Below are 18794 nucleotides of genomic sequence, written 5' to 3'. Positions count from 1 at the left end.
GCAGCAAAAGGAACAGGAAGTGGAAGTGGCATCTCGATGCTTTTGGAGGGGGCAGGGGATCGTGCGAAGTGCGAGCACCAAATGGGAAAATGATGCGGGTTTATTAAGTATCGTTACTCAAGAGGAAAACCTGCCCAGATACCCCGAACCAAATCCCTCGCAACAAATTTATGATGCACCGTTTTCAAAAAAAAAAAAAAGTACCTGTAAAAAAAATGCAGAAAAATGTATATAATAAATATGCTTGAGATGTAATAGTGGAGAGGGGTGTGCTTCGTTACGTTACCTTCTTCAACCGGCAGCCACCCAGTGATTTAAGCTCGGGGAAAAAATGCTGCCGCACATGAACATGCAACTAATGAGCTGAGTTATTTCCAGGGGGGTAGTTGGTGGGGCAGCAGTTACCTGGTTGGTGGAACACGCCACGGGAGCTCAGCTACTTTGGTGCGGGTGGTTTAAACTCTAATTGAAATTTAGATAGCTGCTACGTGTGCCAGCCGGAAAATCATCGCCAGGTGTCACGGCAGGTGATGAGTTAAACAGCCGGAATGGCAAAATGCGTGCGGAAATGGGCCCCGGAATGCCAAAGGATCAAGTGTCGACACCAAAGGAATTTCCAGGTCAAAACGCTGGGCTGTAGCAAGAATGCAATTAAGACAAAGGCTTGTAATTTATTATACGTTTTTACTGCTATCGAAAAAAAACGGAATTTTTTTAACAAAACAGAAAACCCAAATTTTGTTAAAAAATCGGATATTTTCAATCGGCGCCATAGCTTGGCCAAAAATGGCCGAACAGCTAAAAGTTTTGTGTTGCTAATGAACATAGCTAACTATGTATATCCATACTTTTTCGATTTTCGAAAAAAAAAATTTTACAAATTTTTGCATTTTCGATAAGGGGTACCATCATCAAAATTTTCGAAAAATGCCAAAAAATTAGCATTTTAATGTATGTACATGGATCGAGAGGGAATTTTGTTACGAATTCAACGATGTATGGCATTCCACTTTTGGACAACTATTTATACTGTTATCAAAAAAAAACGGATTATTTTTTATTAAAAAAAATTTTTTTTTTGTAAAAAATCTGATATTTTTAATCGGCGTTTTCGTCATAGCTTGGCAAAAAATGACCGCACAGCTAAAATAAAGACTGTTTTGTGCTGCTTAAAAAGCAGTTGTTATTAAATTGGAAATAAATTAAACGTAAGACCATCTCAATATCTAGGTATAATAAATGAGTAAAATGCTGGTCTCATAAAGATGCGTTTAGTGAGCTTTAAATTGTTTTAAGGACACGAGAGCGATTAGTTTGGTAGCTTGTATTAGTGTTATTAAAGTAACTACAGAAATTATCTCGCACTTCGGAGGCCATATTTCATTATAGAGCGCCCTGCAGCTCGTTTAAGATTTGGCTATTAAGAATGCCGCCATTGATGCGAATATTTATTGTGGCCTGGCTTTTTCATAATGTTGGATTATCTAGGCACATGTCCTGCCACGATTTATGAGCCACGAATAGCACACAAGAGCTGCGAGAGCTTGAGATGGCTGAGAGCAGCGGGAGGGTTGGCCAAAACCAAGAGTCAGCTTTAAGCCGTAAGGAAATTGAAATCTTAAGCTTTATTGTTTTACTGGCCCCTCGTCTTTTCCCATTCAACTGGGGATCTCTATGTGTGTGTGCTCGACGCGACGCATGCAAAGTGAAGCAGGAAAGTGAATAAAACTGCAGCAAAAGCAATTTTCATAAATATTTAATGGATAATGGCGAAAATAAGCGCAAGGAGCAAGGCACATTGGTATGATGAGAGGGCAGGGAAATGGCCGTCCGTCTACTTTTCCCCCTTACCCACTGTTCCCCTTTACCACTCCCATTTTCCGCCCCATCTACGTTCTCGATGTATTGTTATGTTTGTGTAGATATATGTGCCCCTCTCACACAGGCAGGCACTTCGCCCTCCCCAACCCACCGTATTGATATGTCAGCATAACATATGTGGGCATTTCCCCGAGTATGTGTGTGTGTTCGCCAATCTCAGCTTTTAGTTTCGGCCCAAGGCCCAGTGATTCTCATTAAAATTACAACACAAATAAGCCGAAGTAGGAAGGCATGAGTGGTATCGACTGCTTTGTTAGCCTTGTGATTTATTGGCCGAAAAAGCAGCTGCAAAGTTGGCAATAATAAATATATTTTAAAAGTTTTTTCATTTTTATTGCTTTTTACAATGATATTATTTGATTAAACGCAAACAAACCGTTGTAAAAAGCTTATCAATTAATTTTAAAAATTCTTTAAATTTTGTCCATGTTTATTTTTTTATTTCATAAAAAACCTGGTAAATAAAATTAATTAGGAGCATTGCATTAAAGTGTTGATAGCTACAAATTCAATTTTCTTTCTTAGAGAAAATCAATTGTTTGTTCTGGTTATTAAAAAATAATAAAAAATATCAGTACCAAAAATCCCAAATTTTAGATACCCCCTATGGCCACCAATTACAGCGTATGAAAAGCCGGCGAAAATGAGGGTAAAATTCACGCGAAATGGAGCAGCCAGCGAACGTGAGAGCCCGTCCATTGTCTTTATCCTGGCGCTTTTCTGTTCCGTTCTGCTGCTCCTCCTGGTCGCTGGAGTCCTTTAAGTGTGCCCATTACAGACGGCAGAAATCATAACAATAAAAGTGTGACGGGGCGGAAGGACAGAGGCGATTGGCGGATGGCTGACGGCGGATGGCGGATGGGGGCTGTTTGGGGGGCCAGAAAGCTCCCCTCACTTAATCGATGATGATGAATAATTGATTCGCTGCGATGCGCCCAAGCATGGAAATGAAAATGTCGGTGCATGCGGGGAGCGGCTTGCTGCTTCTGCTTCTGTTTCTGTTTAAGTTTCGGTTTCAGTGCTTCCTTTTTTGCACGTGGATGTGTGTGTGTGTGTGTGTCGGCGTGTCCTTCTGTGTGTAACGAATGGCAAATTTCAGGAAGCGGAAATGGCAATTGCAAGCGATGGGAAAAGGCAGCAGAAAGACAACGGCTGAGGCAAATGTGAAGTTGTGCGCTAAATGAAATGCCAACACAGCAACACGGCCGTGCAAAACGGAAATAGCAAATGCGAATGACGCTGGATTGTTGGACGGTTGGCTGGCTGAATGGCCCAAAAATGTTGCTGGATGGGGGCTTTTGGGTGTGACAATGGGTGTTCTGGGTGTCCAGGGTGTCCTGGGCAGGATGGGTAGACAGGTGCCAAGGCAGACAATTTGCCGGTATTTAAATTCTATTTTAAGTTCTGTTCAAGCGCGTCAGGAAGCAAATGTAAGGAAATGGATGGCCTTGAATGGTGGACACATTTCCTAACAATATGGCTGGACGGTATTAGACTTCACTTTATATTTATGATACCTATTATTTAAAATATAATATTATATTTTAAAAAATCCCATATAAAGTAAAAATATTTAGTTAACATTATTCTACAATTATCACAAATAATAATAGCTTAGCTCTGATTACTCGCTTTATTCATTGAAAATTCTTTGAAAGTCATTTCAGTTTTCATTTGCTTGAGATAAACATTTATCTCAAATGACTTTGAGCGCGTGCAAAAAATAAAATGGTGTTTCTAACACCTTGAAGCTTTATATTCACTGTCATTTTCAATGAAAACAAACGCGATGAAAATTGAGGCCACAAAAAGAATCCTATTGCATTAAAAAATATTCTCTTATTTTTCTTTCCTTCTGTATTAAGTATCCATTTTCATTTGACATTTTTTGAGTTTTTCCCCCGGCTGCGTGCTTAAAAATATAATCGTATTGAATATTTAAATGCTCGCCGGGCCAAAAGTTGCCAAGCACGCTGGCAAAACTGGACGGGAATCAAAATCAAATGCAATGCCTGCGGCTTCTGCGACTGCTGGCTGCCAGGAACAAAATTAGATTTAAATATTTTGGCATTTCCCATCAATTTTCATATAATGCAACCCCCTTCCTCTTCGCTGGGATGCAGGTCCTGTTGCATGGAGGAATGCTGATAGTGAGTGCGATTCGTCTGTGGCAAGTCATTTCAGCTCCACACAGGCGCACACACCCACACACACACCTACACACACACACACACATCGATGGGGATGGAAAGACAGGCACACACACACACAACCACACATGCTCAATCATTTATGCAGCAATCAGTGCTGACGTCTTTTCCACACGTACGATTACCGGGCATAGAGAATCGAGCCCTACTCTCGGTTATGTGGAGCATATTGGGAATCGAAATTGAGTGCGGGTTAACAATGAGGCAGTTGAGATTGCTGCAGCTCCTCTCGAACTTCGAACTTCTGTTCCTCGTGGGTTTCTTGAATTTAAATCAATGTCCCCGGTGTCCACTGCGTATGAGTAATATTACGCAAGAATGAACAGGCTTCAACGTAATTTAATTCAGTCTTCACAGAACGCAAACAACAAATTGATGAGATAAATTTAAACAATTGTAGCTAAATTTTTTGTTTTCAATACTTTTTATAAATTAACAATCATAAATCTTTTCAGCGAACAGAATAAACTCCCTTTTGAAGGTGCAACCGTGAAGTGCGACTGCACAAAAACTCGATCGGATTATTTGAAGGTTGAAATCAAATTAAGTCAAGTGAATAAATTGACTTTTAGTGCATATCAAAATCGCAAAAAAGCGCAGCCAATAAAAATGGAAAATGAAATAAAATTGCAATGAACAAATACTCTTGAAAGGGATTCCATAGAAAGTCAACGTTTGCTGATGGAAAAGAGCGAGGAAAGACACTAAAAATAAGATTGGTTATATATACGAATTAATCAGGCGAAATTGAATGATCCTTTAACAAATACAATTCGTACTTGATATTATGGAAAGTAGTCATTGCATATAATGCTTTCTGATAAACTCGAAAAAATTCAAAAAATTCAAGCCGCTGAAAATATAAGTTGAAATTTAATATCCATTAAAATGGAAAACGAAGATTCATTGGACTTTACTAACTTAATCAGCTGCAAGGGCAGAATGCCAAAACTAACGCTGCCCAATGTCCATCCCATTAAGGATATCAACGCCTTCATGAGCGATCCCAAAAACATCAATGTATCTATTGATGACTTAATCAAACGCCAGGAAGTAAATGCCCAACAATGTCGCAAGGTACTGAAAATCCTAAAGGAGCGACTTAGTCTGAAGCTGTCAACGATGCAAAAGCTTAAGAAGGATCTGCTGGATTTGCATTCGGAGATCAAAAAGCCCGGTGCAGAGACTCGATTTGTGACAAACCATGAGAAAGTTAAATTGCATTTCCTTGACGAGACTGAAAGCAGCAAACACGAAGTATCCGACGCCCTGGAACGCTGCAATATAAAGATGAGCTCGATTTATTGCGAAATCCTGGCACTGGACAGCGATATGGGCAGTGTTGTCTATTTGGAGCGGGTCTCCCAAATCAACATAGACTACATAAAGGATTGGTATAATACTGAAAAGCAGAATAAGAAACGAAAGTCCCTGTCCGCTGCCGATGGCGTCAAACCGACTGTTTAACTTGGTATACCTTCCAGATTGATATGTTTTACTCAATCGCCATGATTTTCGCACTGTTCTGTGGATTAAATTTGTATCGCAAAAAACAAATGCGAAATGTTTTATTACACCTTTCACTCTCTCTTGGATGCTTTCGGTATGAGATTGCATAGTGGAATTTCCAGCAATGAAATTAGCCTTAAGTAGTCTGCTCTTCTCTTAAATCCTATTCCTTGGAATCTTGTTTCCCCCTCGACTTTTCCTGCTGCATGTCCTTCCGTTTCCCTTTTCTCCGTTTACCTGTCACTGCCAGCCCGTTGGCCGCTTCATCTTCATTCCCCGTCCATGAATAATCCCTGCGACACTTGCGTTTTATGGCTTTGCATAGTTAGGACCTGTTAAAGTAGGGACCTGTTCCTCCTGGACAGTGAGCTCAGCCATCTCCTCCTTCTCTTAGCCACCGCTTAGCTGGACCTGGGGACTGGAATCTGTAGCTGCACAGCAAAAAAAAGTCCACTGAAAAGTCTAAAAACTGCATAGTTAAATATCTAAAAGCTTAAGGCATATATCAAGTAATCTTGCAATACTTGCCCCATTTAAGTAGTTTTTTTTATACCACTTTGCTGCCCAGTTACGCACATTTTCGCTGAGTGCACTGTGAGCCGGGAAGCAGAGCAGGAAGCCAACAACAGGTTGCGTGCCAATGCAGTTTTTCATCGTGAAATGTCGGCGCTGATAGCGATTGTAATTATTGTGCTGGACTGCGGGTATCCATGCTGCAGGAGGATTCGCTTTTCCGTGAGGCAGAATGGTTCCATTTCAGGTCCTGGCCACTCTAACATGTTTCCCCTCCCCCCTTTTGTTGCCATCTACTCTCAGACGCATAAACGCCGCTAGTTATGCAATAAATAAAATGCAATTGTTGCGTCAGAAGAGCTACATAGATTGGTCAGCAGAATGGAGGGGGTTGAGTGGCTTTTTGGTTCTGGGCTTTTGCCGCCATGTTTGCGAACAACAGCAGGATGGCGCCCCGCATCCGTTATAGCCGAACATCCAATTCCGCGCACACTTTCGCTGTTTCTGTTGCTGCTGGGCGTCTGCTACACTTCCGGTTGGAATAGTTGTTAAGTTGTTGCGTTGTGTTCGTTTTCGTAGAGCTTCCACTTCCGCTTTCCCAGCATTTCAAGCTATTCCAGCATTCCCAGCTGCTCCGGCTTACACTTCTGGCACCACTTTAATTTGACAAACCATCGCATTTAACGGCCCGGCGTAGTTTACGCTCCTCGAACAGGCAGCAGCGACATCAAGGCGAAAGGTCAAGGAGGTGGCATAAATAATGCGGCGCACAACGAAAACGACAAAGTTGCCAAAGACTTGGGCTAACCGGCTGCCACGGTTGCTGCTGCTTTCTGGCCAGAACTCACTGGGCCAGCATAGAAATTGCAGTTTACAGTTGCTAATTGAGTGTGCCGAGTCTGTGCAGGTGGCCTAATGTTGGTAATTAGTGTGAGCCAACTTTGCCAAAAAGATTCCGGCACTAAGTTGCCCAGGATGGGCATTTGTCAATTGTGTTAGTTGCCGGCGTGTCCGGAAACTATATGTACGAGTATGCATGAGGTTGGATAACAATGGATTATATTTAGAAACGTAATTCAATTTAAATAACGCCTTAATTGGGAATGATTCTACGCCGGGTAATTGGGCAGGAAATAAAGGCAACGCTTTAGCATACGTTGCATATGGACTTTATTGTTATTTAACTCATGCAGCTTCAAGTTAAACTCAAAAATGGTTAAAATTTCAGCACGTCATTATCTTTAATAATGTGATTCAGTGCGCTACGCAATATACCGAATATACATACATGCAATGACTTTCAGTTGGAACCTATTAAAGAGAATCCATTACAGAGATATGCACTCCTGGCTAACTAAAATAGCATGTATAGGCCTGGTTGTGTATTAGGTCTAAACTCTCTTAACGCCAACCACAACGACATCGGGATAATGCTGTTGTTTTCGGAACATAGCTGACCAGTGACCAGTTTATGGGCAATCCGACAGATTTCGAGCAGGACCAAACGATGCAGGACACGTGTGCGGGATTTGTGTGGACTGAGAGGACAACGAGGAGAAGTTGCCACATGTGGCAAATTAACTTTAAATTAAGCAATTAATTTAATTAGAGCACGGCGAGTGCACAGTGCGACCCCAAAGATTTGCCGCACACGCAACAGTTGCAATTAAGCAGCCTTCGCACACAGATGTCCCCACACAAACACACACGAATACAAGTGTATTGCACACCCCCACTCACACATACATATCAACATGCACATGAGAACGTAAAACAATGCTGTTTCAGCTGCAATTGCATTTTAAGAGCATGCGGAAATTACAAACTCAAATTGATAAAGCAAAACCTGTGCACATGTGTGGCATCCATGGCATCTGGCATATGGCATATGGCAGTAATAAAAACCTGGTTATATAAGGTGAAAAATTGGCTTACGCCTGGGACTCCAGGACGCCAGCATTGCCAAAGAAATCCGAGTGGCAGCACATATGAAATCGGAATGCAATTCATTTCTCCATTAACCAATTAAACGCAATTCATCAACTGACGTTCGCAATTTGCAAAAAAAAGGGAAACAACCAAACTATTAATAAGGGATGTGTGTAAAAACTTTTACAATTTTAAATTTCCACTGACAGTCGACATTGAAAGGGTTTTTAAGTCAAACGGAAATTTGTTTTCAATTAAGAGTTGATTTAAATTTAACTGCCGTTCCTGCGATGTTAAAATGTATTTTATAGCGGCGCAGTGAAAGCGTGGAAAATTTCAAAGTTAAAAATAAATTCTGAGGTAATATTCGAATTTTATATAAATGTATGCCAAGACCTTTCCATTAAAGCACCATAAGCTTATTAATTTTTTTTTCTTGCCGAATCACATGTCTTACTTGAATGTATATATCTGCATTGTTAAGTTCCAAGAGAAGTAAGTAAACGCTTTAATGTACTGGTTTCAGTCAATGTATTTCATGCCAGTGGCTAAGATCCAATTAGTGGCACTTAAACGATGTGTCCGAGCAAACTATATAATAGTTTAAACTGTTAAGTCATCACTTTCTCAGCTTTTTCGGCGGCATTTGCGGCTGCCAAAAATGGAAAATTCATCCCCACCACAAGGTCGAACAGCTTGGCGCTATCACAGAGAATGAGAGATAAATATGAGAAAAAGTTAGACGATTGCTAAGCGGCTTAGTGGTCATTTTGTACATTTATACACTGCGACTTACGAGATCGAGTCGATGCACTTGCCCATCACATGATTTCGGCAGCGCGCGGGTTTCTTGGTTGCCGGCATCGAAGATCGTTGAACTTTGACCTTGTAAATGGGCGAGTTGTGACCTTTGGTCGGCGTGTACTCAATGCTCCCGCGCAAAGTGGGTGGCGTAATGGATGCAGTTGCTGCCCCGGCGGAAATAATGGGCATATTCTTGGAACGAGCATGAAGTTGGTGGTGCAGCGGCTTGGGTAGTCCACCGATTGGCGTCTCCACAATCATCAGATTGTTCAGCCTGCTCTTGGGCTTCTGTGTACTACTTGTTGCAATGTCAGTCAGTGGATTTGAGCTCAAGTTGACATTCGTCTGGGTGGCTTCGGTGGTGGTGGCCACTGTCGATACAGTACTCTCTGGCAGTGTGGCCAATGTGGTGCTCGTTGTGGTGGTGCTGCTACTGGAGCCTGTGGTTAGCCTGATCGGTTTGACGGTCAACGCACTGTCATCGTAGTAGTAATCCTCTTCATCGTTATACGTCTCCTAATTGAGAGATCGAAGATGTTATTTTTAGCCCGCTTGCAACTCGTTAGCTGCATATCAGTTAACTGGTTTTCGGGGCCCCCTTCCCCCCTCCGCCACTCACCTCGGCCAGTCCATTCTTGCCCACCTCGATGATGGCCACATCCTTGATGCTAACATGAATGTTGAATTTGCCCGTCTGTCGCTGATCGAAAACCACTTGCCCTGCATCGGGCACCTCGGCGCTTGTCGGCGTTTCGGCCTCCTCGATGGGCAGCGTTTGGGCCAGGCCAAAAGCCATCAGCATAAGTGATATCAGCAGCATTTTCCAATTGAAACAGGTTCCAAGGGCACACGAAAACAATCTCTTCAGATGGAACGTCTGTTCTTCTCGAAGTCGCGATCACAACTGCTTTGGGCGCTGAGTATGATGGCCCTACTTAAAGGCCTAACAAAGTAGGCAACACTGAAATAAAATTACAAGTGAGGGATCTTGATTAGACCGGTTTTATAAACTGACTCATTACTACTATGTTCCGTAGGGATGCACGCATGATGGGAAAATTCTGCAAACAAAAATACATCCCGTGCAATTGTACCACTGCTTAACTTCTATATATATCTATCTATCTATATATATCTATCCATATCTATATATTTACTATCCACAGTGTCCACCTCCCAAACTGAAACCCTCTTATTATTTATTATTTTCCAGAGATGGCAAAATCGATACACCCAAATTATTGCAAGGCTCTATGCAAATAACCTGTATTTATGTCTTCATCTAATGGGAACCGATTGAACTGCATTCAAGTATGATGTGCCAACGCACATTTAAGCTGGACTATATGTATATATAGTACATGAATATATGCTTAGAATATTTACCCTTTACTAGGCAAACACAAACGCCACCTTTGAGGTGCTAACAAGCTGTCCAGCTCCAGAAGTGCTGGAAACTAAGTGACCAACAGTTTGACTAATACCAAATGCATATAATCATAAGTGTAAACAGATAGACATCCGAGCAAATAGTGAGCCAGTCCAGTTGAGTTCACTTGAGGACTGTCGATGTGGGTGAGTGACATGGGAATGGCTCAAGAATGTTTACCCATTTAAATGGGTGCTAACTGCTTCCCACCTACATATATTCATTAGAAGTTAAACTCCATGAATAGAGATTTATATACTATTCTTAGCCAGAGTACAAATCATAATCTGCCAGCAGGCGCAGTTTATCGAAAAGTCATTAATTAATCCAGGTATCGAGAGCAGAGAGTTTTCGGCCTTCAATTATCAGCTATTGAGTAATTAGGAGGTCAGTTCCTGGTGTAGCCAATCAGCGTACCACCTCCATTTACATAACACCTAACCACTAATTATGCAATTATGCAAGCCAGTTTCACGAGAATCATATGCCAAGAACGCTTCTCGACCGCCGTATTCCGTCATTTGTATGCAGCGCCATGCAGAGTGCGAAATCAGCATTTCTCATTAGATGGAAGGATTCCCTCAGACGCAAAGCCAAGAAAAATGTATAACCTCAAAAAATTAGATTAATTTGAAATGAAATTTCATCCAACTGCCCGCGGTTTACACTTTTCTTCGCTGCTGGGCGGCATTCGTAATTAGTTTTTAGCGCATTCTCGGCCGCAAACATTTCAAGGTTTAATGCATGGCTGGCCAGCCTTGAGAAAACTTTTTCGTCTTTCGGGTCAGACCCCACCACTGTCATGCTCAGTCAGAAAAAAAAGGGAAAATAAAATTAAGGGACGCAAAAGGGTAGAAGGATGCTGGCCGCATATGAAGTGTATAAATTACACTTCATCATGAATTTATTATCAGTGCTGCAGCAGCTGCATCTGGAGCTGCCACGAATGCACCACTGCAGCACGCTGGCTCAGCACAAGATGTGCTCCTTCCGTTCTCACCTGCACACACGCGCAGCCACAACAAGGATCGAAAGGATGTTTCTGACCGAAAGCATAAATACCCTTAAAGAAGATTTAGTAATTAATGAATACGTCTAAAGGCATGCAATGCAAAGACAGTTTCAAGTATATACGGTATATAACTATACTAAACATTTAAAATATTTCATTGGATGATTGTAAGTATTTGCATAATGGAAAATAAATATATATTAATACAGCTTTTGAAACGTTGTAAAGAACCATAACTTTATCCAATTTTTACTAGTCTCGTAGTGTTATAAAATTGAAAATATCCAGGATACCCAAAGAAAGGTCATGAAAAGGGGTGCTAAACACGCAGCGTGGCAACAACAGCGCTTGTGGGATGTTGACCAGGGCATGCATTTTTCGCGCCAGGAAACTTGAAATTGTGTTAACTCAGCAGAAAAATATTAATTCTAATTTCCAAAGCCATAGCAGACCAAGGACTTGCGTCTCGGCCTTTAGAAATGCTCGTCGTTTAGCAGCACCTTTAATTTTGCACTTTACGCAAGACTAAAGGAAATTTTTCGTCTGATTTCTTGCCTTTTTTCTTTTTGCTCTATTTTCAGTCGTTACACAACCATTTGGAGCTTTCATCAATTAGCTCCTTGAAAGCAGAAAAAAAAGGTGGCAAACGTTGAGTAGCTTTTAGTGTCGTAAGACTGTCAGAAGAAGGCTTATCCAAAAAAAAAAAAAAAAGCTGCCTTCTTTTTTGAAAGCTGTGCTGGCAAAACTAATCTTCGAGCACAGTTTGGTAAATCGCATTTTCAAGTGGATAAAAATGAGTGAAATGGACTGTAAAGTGCGAAAGCAGCAGATGTTCATTTGCGAGATGTAAATTTCACACTATTCTGAATGAGCAACGAAAATACATATTTGAGTATTTGAGCTGCATCTGAAAGCTACATTGGACATTTAATTGAACCTCAAAAATGCAATACTGTTTGTCCAATAGAAAGCATTTTAACATAAGATTTCACTGTATTATTTAGGTCACTTCATAGGGGACATTTGTTGATTAACTATCACATTAGGTAATATATAACATACCAAAAGCAACTAGACCCGCATTTAATTCAAATTCAAATAGTCAAGAGAGTATTGGCAACTTACCTGTAGGTTTTCATTTTCTACAATGACAAACGTAGACATTGATATAAATCAGGCTTCTCGACATACATATTTATTTGTTTATCTTGGGAAATAAATTACCCAATTTCAGAAAATTGGTTTTTATGGCTTACTTCAAGAAATGTATTTATTAGCTGTTGGTATTTTCAAATAGAGGTATGCAAATGGAATTTAAATCACGTCTGAATACAGAAACAGTGCATAAAATAAATGCTTTTCAGCATAAATTTAATTCCACTCACACTTCCCCACATATAAAAGTAAATATCAATGTCAAAGTCATAAAATGTAATGTCATCAAGCCTGGGATTTTGGTTGATGAATGGTGAGATAATTATCTAAAACAGAATTATGAAGGCAAACAAAAAATGACTCTATCCAATGCTGTCAACGAGCATCTGTATGTGCACATATTGGCCTTAAAATGTCGGCATGCGAATTCACTCATAAAGGTGGCGAAATGAAAAAAAAATTAATTCGATAATTAAACACAGTGCGCTCATCGTTTTAATCTCTGCGCACATTTTGCATATTAATCACTTAATTAGGTTAACATTATTAAAATAAACACGCCTGTCTCTGCGCTGTTTCTGCGTTCGTATTTATCAGGTAAGCACACAAGAGCACATACGCACATACATATCATGTGACACAGGTGCTTGAAATGGAGGGCTTAAAGGCTCATTTAAGCCCTCTTTGCATGTGTGCGCTCATTGGGCCAACTATTCGTGCAGCCACCTAGCGGCCACTTGATGTACTCCTGAAAGGACTCCTGCACGGAGAACAAATTTATTCATTCAAAAATCATGAATGCTAAATAAAAATATTTTCAAATATAAACACCTTTTTAAGAAGACAAAAAATGTTTGTATATTTTGGTTAGAATACATTTTTGTATTATAAAATAATATTAAATATTTTTCTTTTACTTTATAGATTTAAAATTATATTAGTAATAAACTTTAGCTGTGAACATGCCAGGAATGCCAACGATTAGATACGGGAAATTCATACGACAGTCAAATAAACGCGGACTGCAGCCGCAAAGGAATGTGTGTGTATCCTTATCACACAGCACATAAATAATATTTATTGTTCTTTATGGGGCAGCTCGAAGGGCCGCGAAGATGCCAACCCCACGGCCTAGTGTCAGTTGGGAAACATTCAAGTGTTTCAAATATTTTTTAACAGCTTTCCCCCCGACACTTATACGTGTATACACACCCACACACACTCACTTTGGGCCGGAAAATGTCTTCATTGCGCTTTAATGAAATACGTAAGGGAAAAGCGGCGGGTTGACAGCGTAGGGGGTTTAAGGGGATTCCCCGTTTGCTCTGCTTATTTGCACTTTAAATTGCGCACAAAAGTATGCTACAGCCTTCATAATAAAGACAATTTATGTGCCGCTTACCTTTTGCGTTCCTTTTAGCAAACATTTCTCTGTCAGAACTTTGCGATTAAGTAATTCCAAAAGTTGTTTGTTCAAAATTACTCAAGTTCATGGAATGTGTTTGCTGGTAATATTTTAAATTGAGCGACACTGTCATTTGATATATTCGGGCCATGAGCCCCGTGTCTTTGCCCAAACTTTTGAGCAGACTTGCCCGAAGTAAGGTTCATCCCGCCGCAAAGAGACATCAATCAACTTAAGCATCAATCATCTCGAAGTTCCGCCGGCAGAAGGTGAGTGACGAATGCCGTGGGGATCCTGGGCAGCCAGGATTGCTAGGTGTCAACAGCGGAAATTCCATTTAGATGGGATAATTGTTTAAAGTGTTACTAGGTAAATGCAAGTGTTTCGATATGATTTTATTATTGCTCATTTGACAACCGCTTAAAAAAGTTTCTAAGAGTGTCATTTTAAATGTGTGTTAGAAGAAGTCGATGCTTGTATGTAGGCTTATTAACAAAATTTTCTACAATAACTGACTTATTAAAACAGCAAGTGACTTTAAAAAGTAAAAACAATAAAAAAACCTACGGGAAAATGAGTCAACTCATTTCGAGGTGTGGGGCTTATAAATTGCACTTCAACTCTTTTACAATGGATGATTTGCTAATTTGAAGTTGCAAAATTTTAAAAAGAAAACAAAAAGAGTCTTATATAATTATTTTCAAGGGTTACTTTAAATTTGGGTGTGTTTTCACTGCTTATTTCTTTACATACCCCTTGAATGATTTTCGTTTAAATTGAAAATTCACATTTCTATAATTTATTTTGCAGAGTTCCCAAACGGTTTGTTTTCTGAGTCCCTAGGCCTTCTGTTTTTCTGCGTACGCGCTCTATTAAAATGGTATTCTCCGCCCGCAGCCACTGGCCCATGTGGACATGTGAAGCTACCAGGAGCACCTGATGCTGGAGGCTGCCCACTTCGAGATCGTGATGGTGGTGCATCCAAATTGCGGGACTCCCCACTGACCGCCGGCAGCTTTCCAATATGCCACACCAACACCTGTTTCTTTGGTGCCATGACAGAGGAAACAGGCACCGGTTATATTCATAGGAATCGCTGTGCCAGAGTGCATGGCACCTTTTTCCTAATTCTCCTATTTCTTATTTGAAAAACTATTAACTTTGTTTTAAATCTTTCCAATTGGTTTAGTTCTTTTACATCATGTCTCTGATTTCAATTGATTTCCTTGCTTGACAATTTGATCAATTTAATAAATCTTAGATGTCCGGGTTAGAGATGGAAATCGCAGAGGATTTTCTATTAAGGCTCATGCTGACGGAAGCGGAAGCCACGCCTCCTGGTGATCAACAAGACGGTGCTGGTGGAGCACTTGCCTAGTTTGAATGGCGGTTACGCCTACTGCACCACCGCGGCGCACTGGCAGGTGGCAATGTTGCAGCAACGACGGATGTACCGCCCACGATTTCATCTGGTCACAAAGCTCTGTACCTCATTCTAAATATGTGTTTGGATTGTCGTGAAAAAAATAATATAACTTGTAACTCTTTATGCGAATAGGAGCCTAATGGTACTTGCATTTATTGAGGATATCCTGAACAACTTCACTTACCCTCTGGGGCGGAGCATCCATATTCGAGCGTAACTCATTTGGCTTAACTTTTGTCTGGAGAACTTCTCCAAGTAAATCGAAAGGCGGCACGAAGAGTCGATGGGCAATTGAAAACATATCGACGACTGGGTAAATAGAAAATTCAATTTGAAACGATTGCTTACTAGATAACGAAAGCCTGCCTGCCTGCCAGTCAGTCAGCTATACACTTTTGGGCCAGCCTTCAGCAGAACTTTCCACAGGCAATCCACATAGCATACGCTGCTCGTCCTCATTCCAATGCTGTCAGATTCCCACCCAAAAACCCAAGCGCACCCAATCCCAGCCCATGGTTCCTGCCCACTCAGCAAGTTGGCCACAAACAAACTTCCTGTATCGATGGTAACACTCACGTACCGTTATCGCCCAGCCCCCGGGCCAATATCTAAGTGAAAACACAGATCAACAGTACGACAATCAGCAGTGAAACAGGCCCAAACCCCACAAACCCCACAGACGCACATCCGCAGTCAGGAACGTATTCCCATTCCCACTTCCAATGCCACCGCCACTTCCACTGCTACTGCCACATCCACATTCACATTCACTCCGTTTCCAATCCCAAAACTCTCACCTGCAACGTAGGCAACATCACACAAGGCAAAGGCAAAGACAAGGACGAAGGCCCCAAAGCATCTGCACCGGGGAAAAACAAGATCTGCAAAAACTACAATATGGAAATAAATTAAATCTAGTTCTGGTACACAAATATCTTGACCTTGTAAAGGAATTAAAAAGAAGTCTAAGAGTATAATTCAGTTGATTGAAGTTTGTTTACTTCTATGGGATAATATTTTTGTACTGCATACTTTTTAACACCTTCATACGAAACTGCAACTTTTCATAGATGTGTCCTTTATATAATATGGAACTTATTCTTTATTTTAAAACAAGTTTCCTTGATACTTAACAAGTGCATAGGCTTTTTGGCATTTTTCTTAGTGTGCTTACCACACTGCTCCACAAAATGGCAGGCAGGTTACAAATTGTATGCTACATCTAGTCGTTGCCTTTTCCTCTTTGAAACCCAAGCAACCCACATCCTTGAAGCACTTTGATTCGTTGGAGGCGTTTTGGCCCCCTTCCCTTGTTTTTGCACGTATTACGGCCAGTTGCATTTCTTGGATTGCATTTAAGCAACATTTATGCATTTTTAATGTGACAGCTGAAATGATGAGACGGCAGCCTAGGATTCCAATTCCTCCCTTCGCTTCTTTCTGCTGACAGCGTGTGTGTGGACTTGTACAATGTATGTATGTACATTCACCTGTCCCAGTATCCCGCACCATTTTGACCCCATGGCTTATGCATTTTGCAGTGTCAAGAAAGTTTCACTCTCGTTTCACTCTGAGGCCAACAAAACCGACAATTCCAGTAAATCATTAGATAATGTGCCGGGGATTTGCGTGGGCTCAGCACATCATGCATGAAATATTGGTTGGATAATGCATATATTTTTTGGTAAAAGAAATTTTCTTTTCGAAAACTAAAAATTCATTTGTGTTCTGCCTCAGTAGCGATGCAGTCACGAGCATATATACCTTTAAAATAGAATTGAAAAACGTTTTAAAAAAAGGGAAAAATGCTCTGACCAGGCAGCAGCTGCTTTTGCACGTTTGGATTACCATAAAGTGGCATGGCCACCATCTAGCACCAATAATGGGCCACATTGGACCACATCCAAATGAGAGCCCAACCACAATTGACTGCCAACTAGGCGCGCGCATAATCATTGCAATTTTGTATGATTTCCATTCCTCTGCCCGTTGCATTCGACCGCATCGCCCCCGCGACTCCAATCGCCACACTCGAATGGCAAAAGCCACGCGGCGACCGCAAAAAGCAACGGACGCACTTACGTCCTGTATCGACACTGGCTTTTGCCGGGACCGAAATCCTTAATCCGCTGCCTGTAAGTATGCAATGCTTTTCGTACCCAGCACTCAACTGGAGCAAGCCTATGTCATATATGAAATCTCTATTCGCTGCTTCTCATAAAGTTCAGAAGCTTGCAACAATATTTATTAACACCTTTATATATCGGTTTCACTTCTTAGAGTTCCCTGCAGTTGCAGGTGTTTCGAAATGTATTCTATTGTAGCTATTGTAAAAGACCTTCTATGGATTCTTTTTCTATTTACTACTTATTTGTAGCGCTAACAAGTCTACTCAACGGATTACTGGGTATTCCAGGATCAGGCACTCGACCATAAGGTCGCTTGCTCGTTGTGAAATGGAAAACAGGAGCAACAAGCAACAGCAGCAGCAGCGCCAACTGCAAGTGCAACGTTGGTGTTTATTAGCATGATTAACCCCGCCGCATTGCCGCACAAATTGCGAACGCATTGAATTTAGGTCAGCGGGCGGATAATGAGGAGGGGGGAGTGGGGGGATGGGGGCTGACATCGGATTGGGGGCGTGTTGGCGGTGCTGATGGGCGGTGGGTGGGTTGGAAAATGTCAGAGCATCTTGTAATTTGATTTCGCCGTCATCCTGGCAATCGGCGACGCTGTTTGTTGGCTGTTTGTGAGTGAGTGTGCTGTGTTGGTTATTGGCCTGACATTTTCCTGATTGCAATGGCCAACAAAGGCTGGCCAATGGAGCACCAATTTGAGTGGCTCAAAGAAATGTACACCTCGAATGTTAAAGGTTCGAGCCTAATTAGATTTCGATGCACTTAACAAATAGAGACAGAGAGAGAGGTAGAGAAAGAGAAGAAGGGATGAAGGTAGTCACGCATTCGGGCCGAAAACAAAAAGCCAAAAGGCTTGTCACACTTGGCTTGTTTCGTTTCATTTCCGGTTAACCACAACCGGCGTAATAAGCGGCACTTCCGCTCCGGAATGGACTTGAACTGTTTTGTTTTCTTCGCTACCATTGTTGGTCCTGCAGATCCTGTTTTTATTGTGAGTCAAATTTCGGTTCTAGGCAGAAGACAGGAGCTTCAGCTTGAGCATCACCACTTCCGGCTGCTTCAATAGGCACCAACAGAAAAAGTTATTACCACATTTATGTCGAATTATTTATATAGTAATTATATAGTAATTATCCAATAGTGCAGTTGAGTTTTAATCTTACATACACCATGGTTTATCAAATAAAAATCTATTTGATGACCAAATCGTATGATATTTTCTCCCTCTGCGCAAATTTTCATTCTCAGAGCATTGTGGCCTTTGCATCTGAATGGCAGTTTTGTGGGCCAGTTCTTTATAGCCCCCTGCGTGCCATGCAAAATGGAGGAGCCAAAAGCTGGAGCTGAATTTTTATTTGCATTTTACTCGATGGCTGCAAGGAG

The 18794-nt window shown here is 41.2% G+C and overlaps 2 protein-coding genes across 2 annotated transcripts; one reads left to right on the top strand and one right to left on the bottom strand.

The window, feature by feature from the left end:
• The first annotated feature begins 4882 nt into the window (after positions 1 to 4882).
• LOC6530915 lies at positions 4883 to 5648 on the top strand. The gene has a single exon (XM_002091723.4). The coding sequence runs from the start codon at positions 4980 to 4982 to the stop codon at positions 5556 to 5558; it is 579 nt and encodes a 192-aa protein (XP_002091759.1). The 5' UTR covers positions 4883 to 4979; the 3' UTR covers positions 5559 to 5648.
• Positions 5649 to 8560: 2912 nt separating this feature from the next.
• On the bottom strand, positions 8561 to 9762 carry LOC6530914. The gene is made up of 3 exons (XM_002091722.3): positions 9466 to 9762; positions 8839 to 9362; positions 8561 to 8744 (listed from the first exon to the last, which is right to left on the bottom strand). The coding sequence occupies exons 1-3, from the start codon at positions 9664 to 9666 to the stop codon at positions 8654 to 8656; spliced, it is 816 nt and encodes a 271-aa protein (XP_002091758.2). The 5' UTR covers positions 9667 to 9762; the 3' UTR covers positions 8561 to 8653.
• Between the last annotated feature and the right edge of the window lie 9032 nt (positions 9763 to 18794).

Source organism: Drosophila yakuba, chromosome 2R (genome assembly GCF_016746365.2).
Source record: "Drosophila yakuba strain Tai18E2 chromosome 2R, Prin_Dyak_Tai18E2_2.1, whole genome shotgun sequence".
NCBI lineage: Eukaryota > Metazoa > Arthropoda > Insecta > Diptera > Drosophilidae > Drosophila > Drosophila yakuba.
This window is presented reverse-complemented; position numbering and strand designations above follow the sequence as displayed.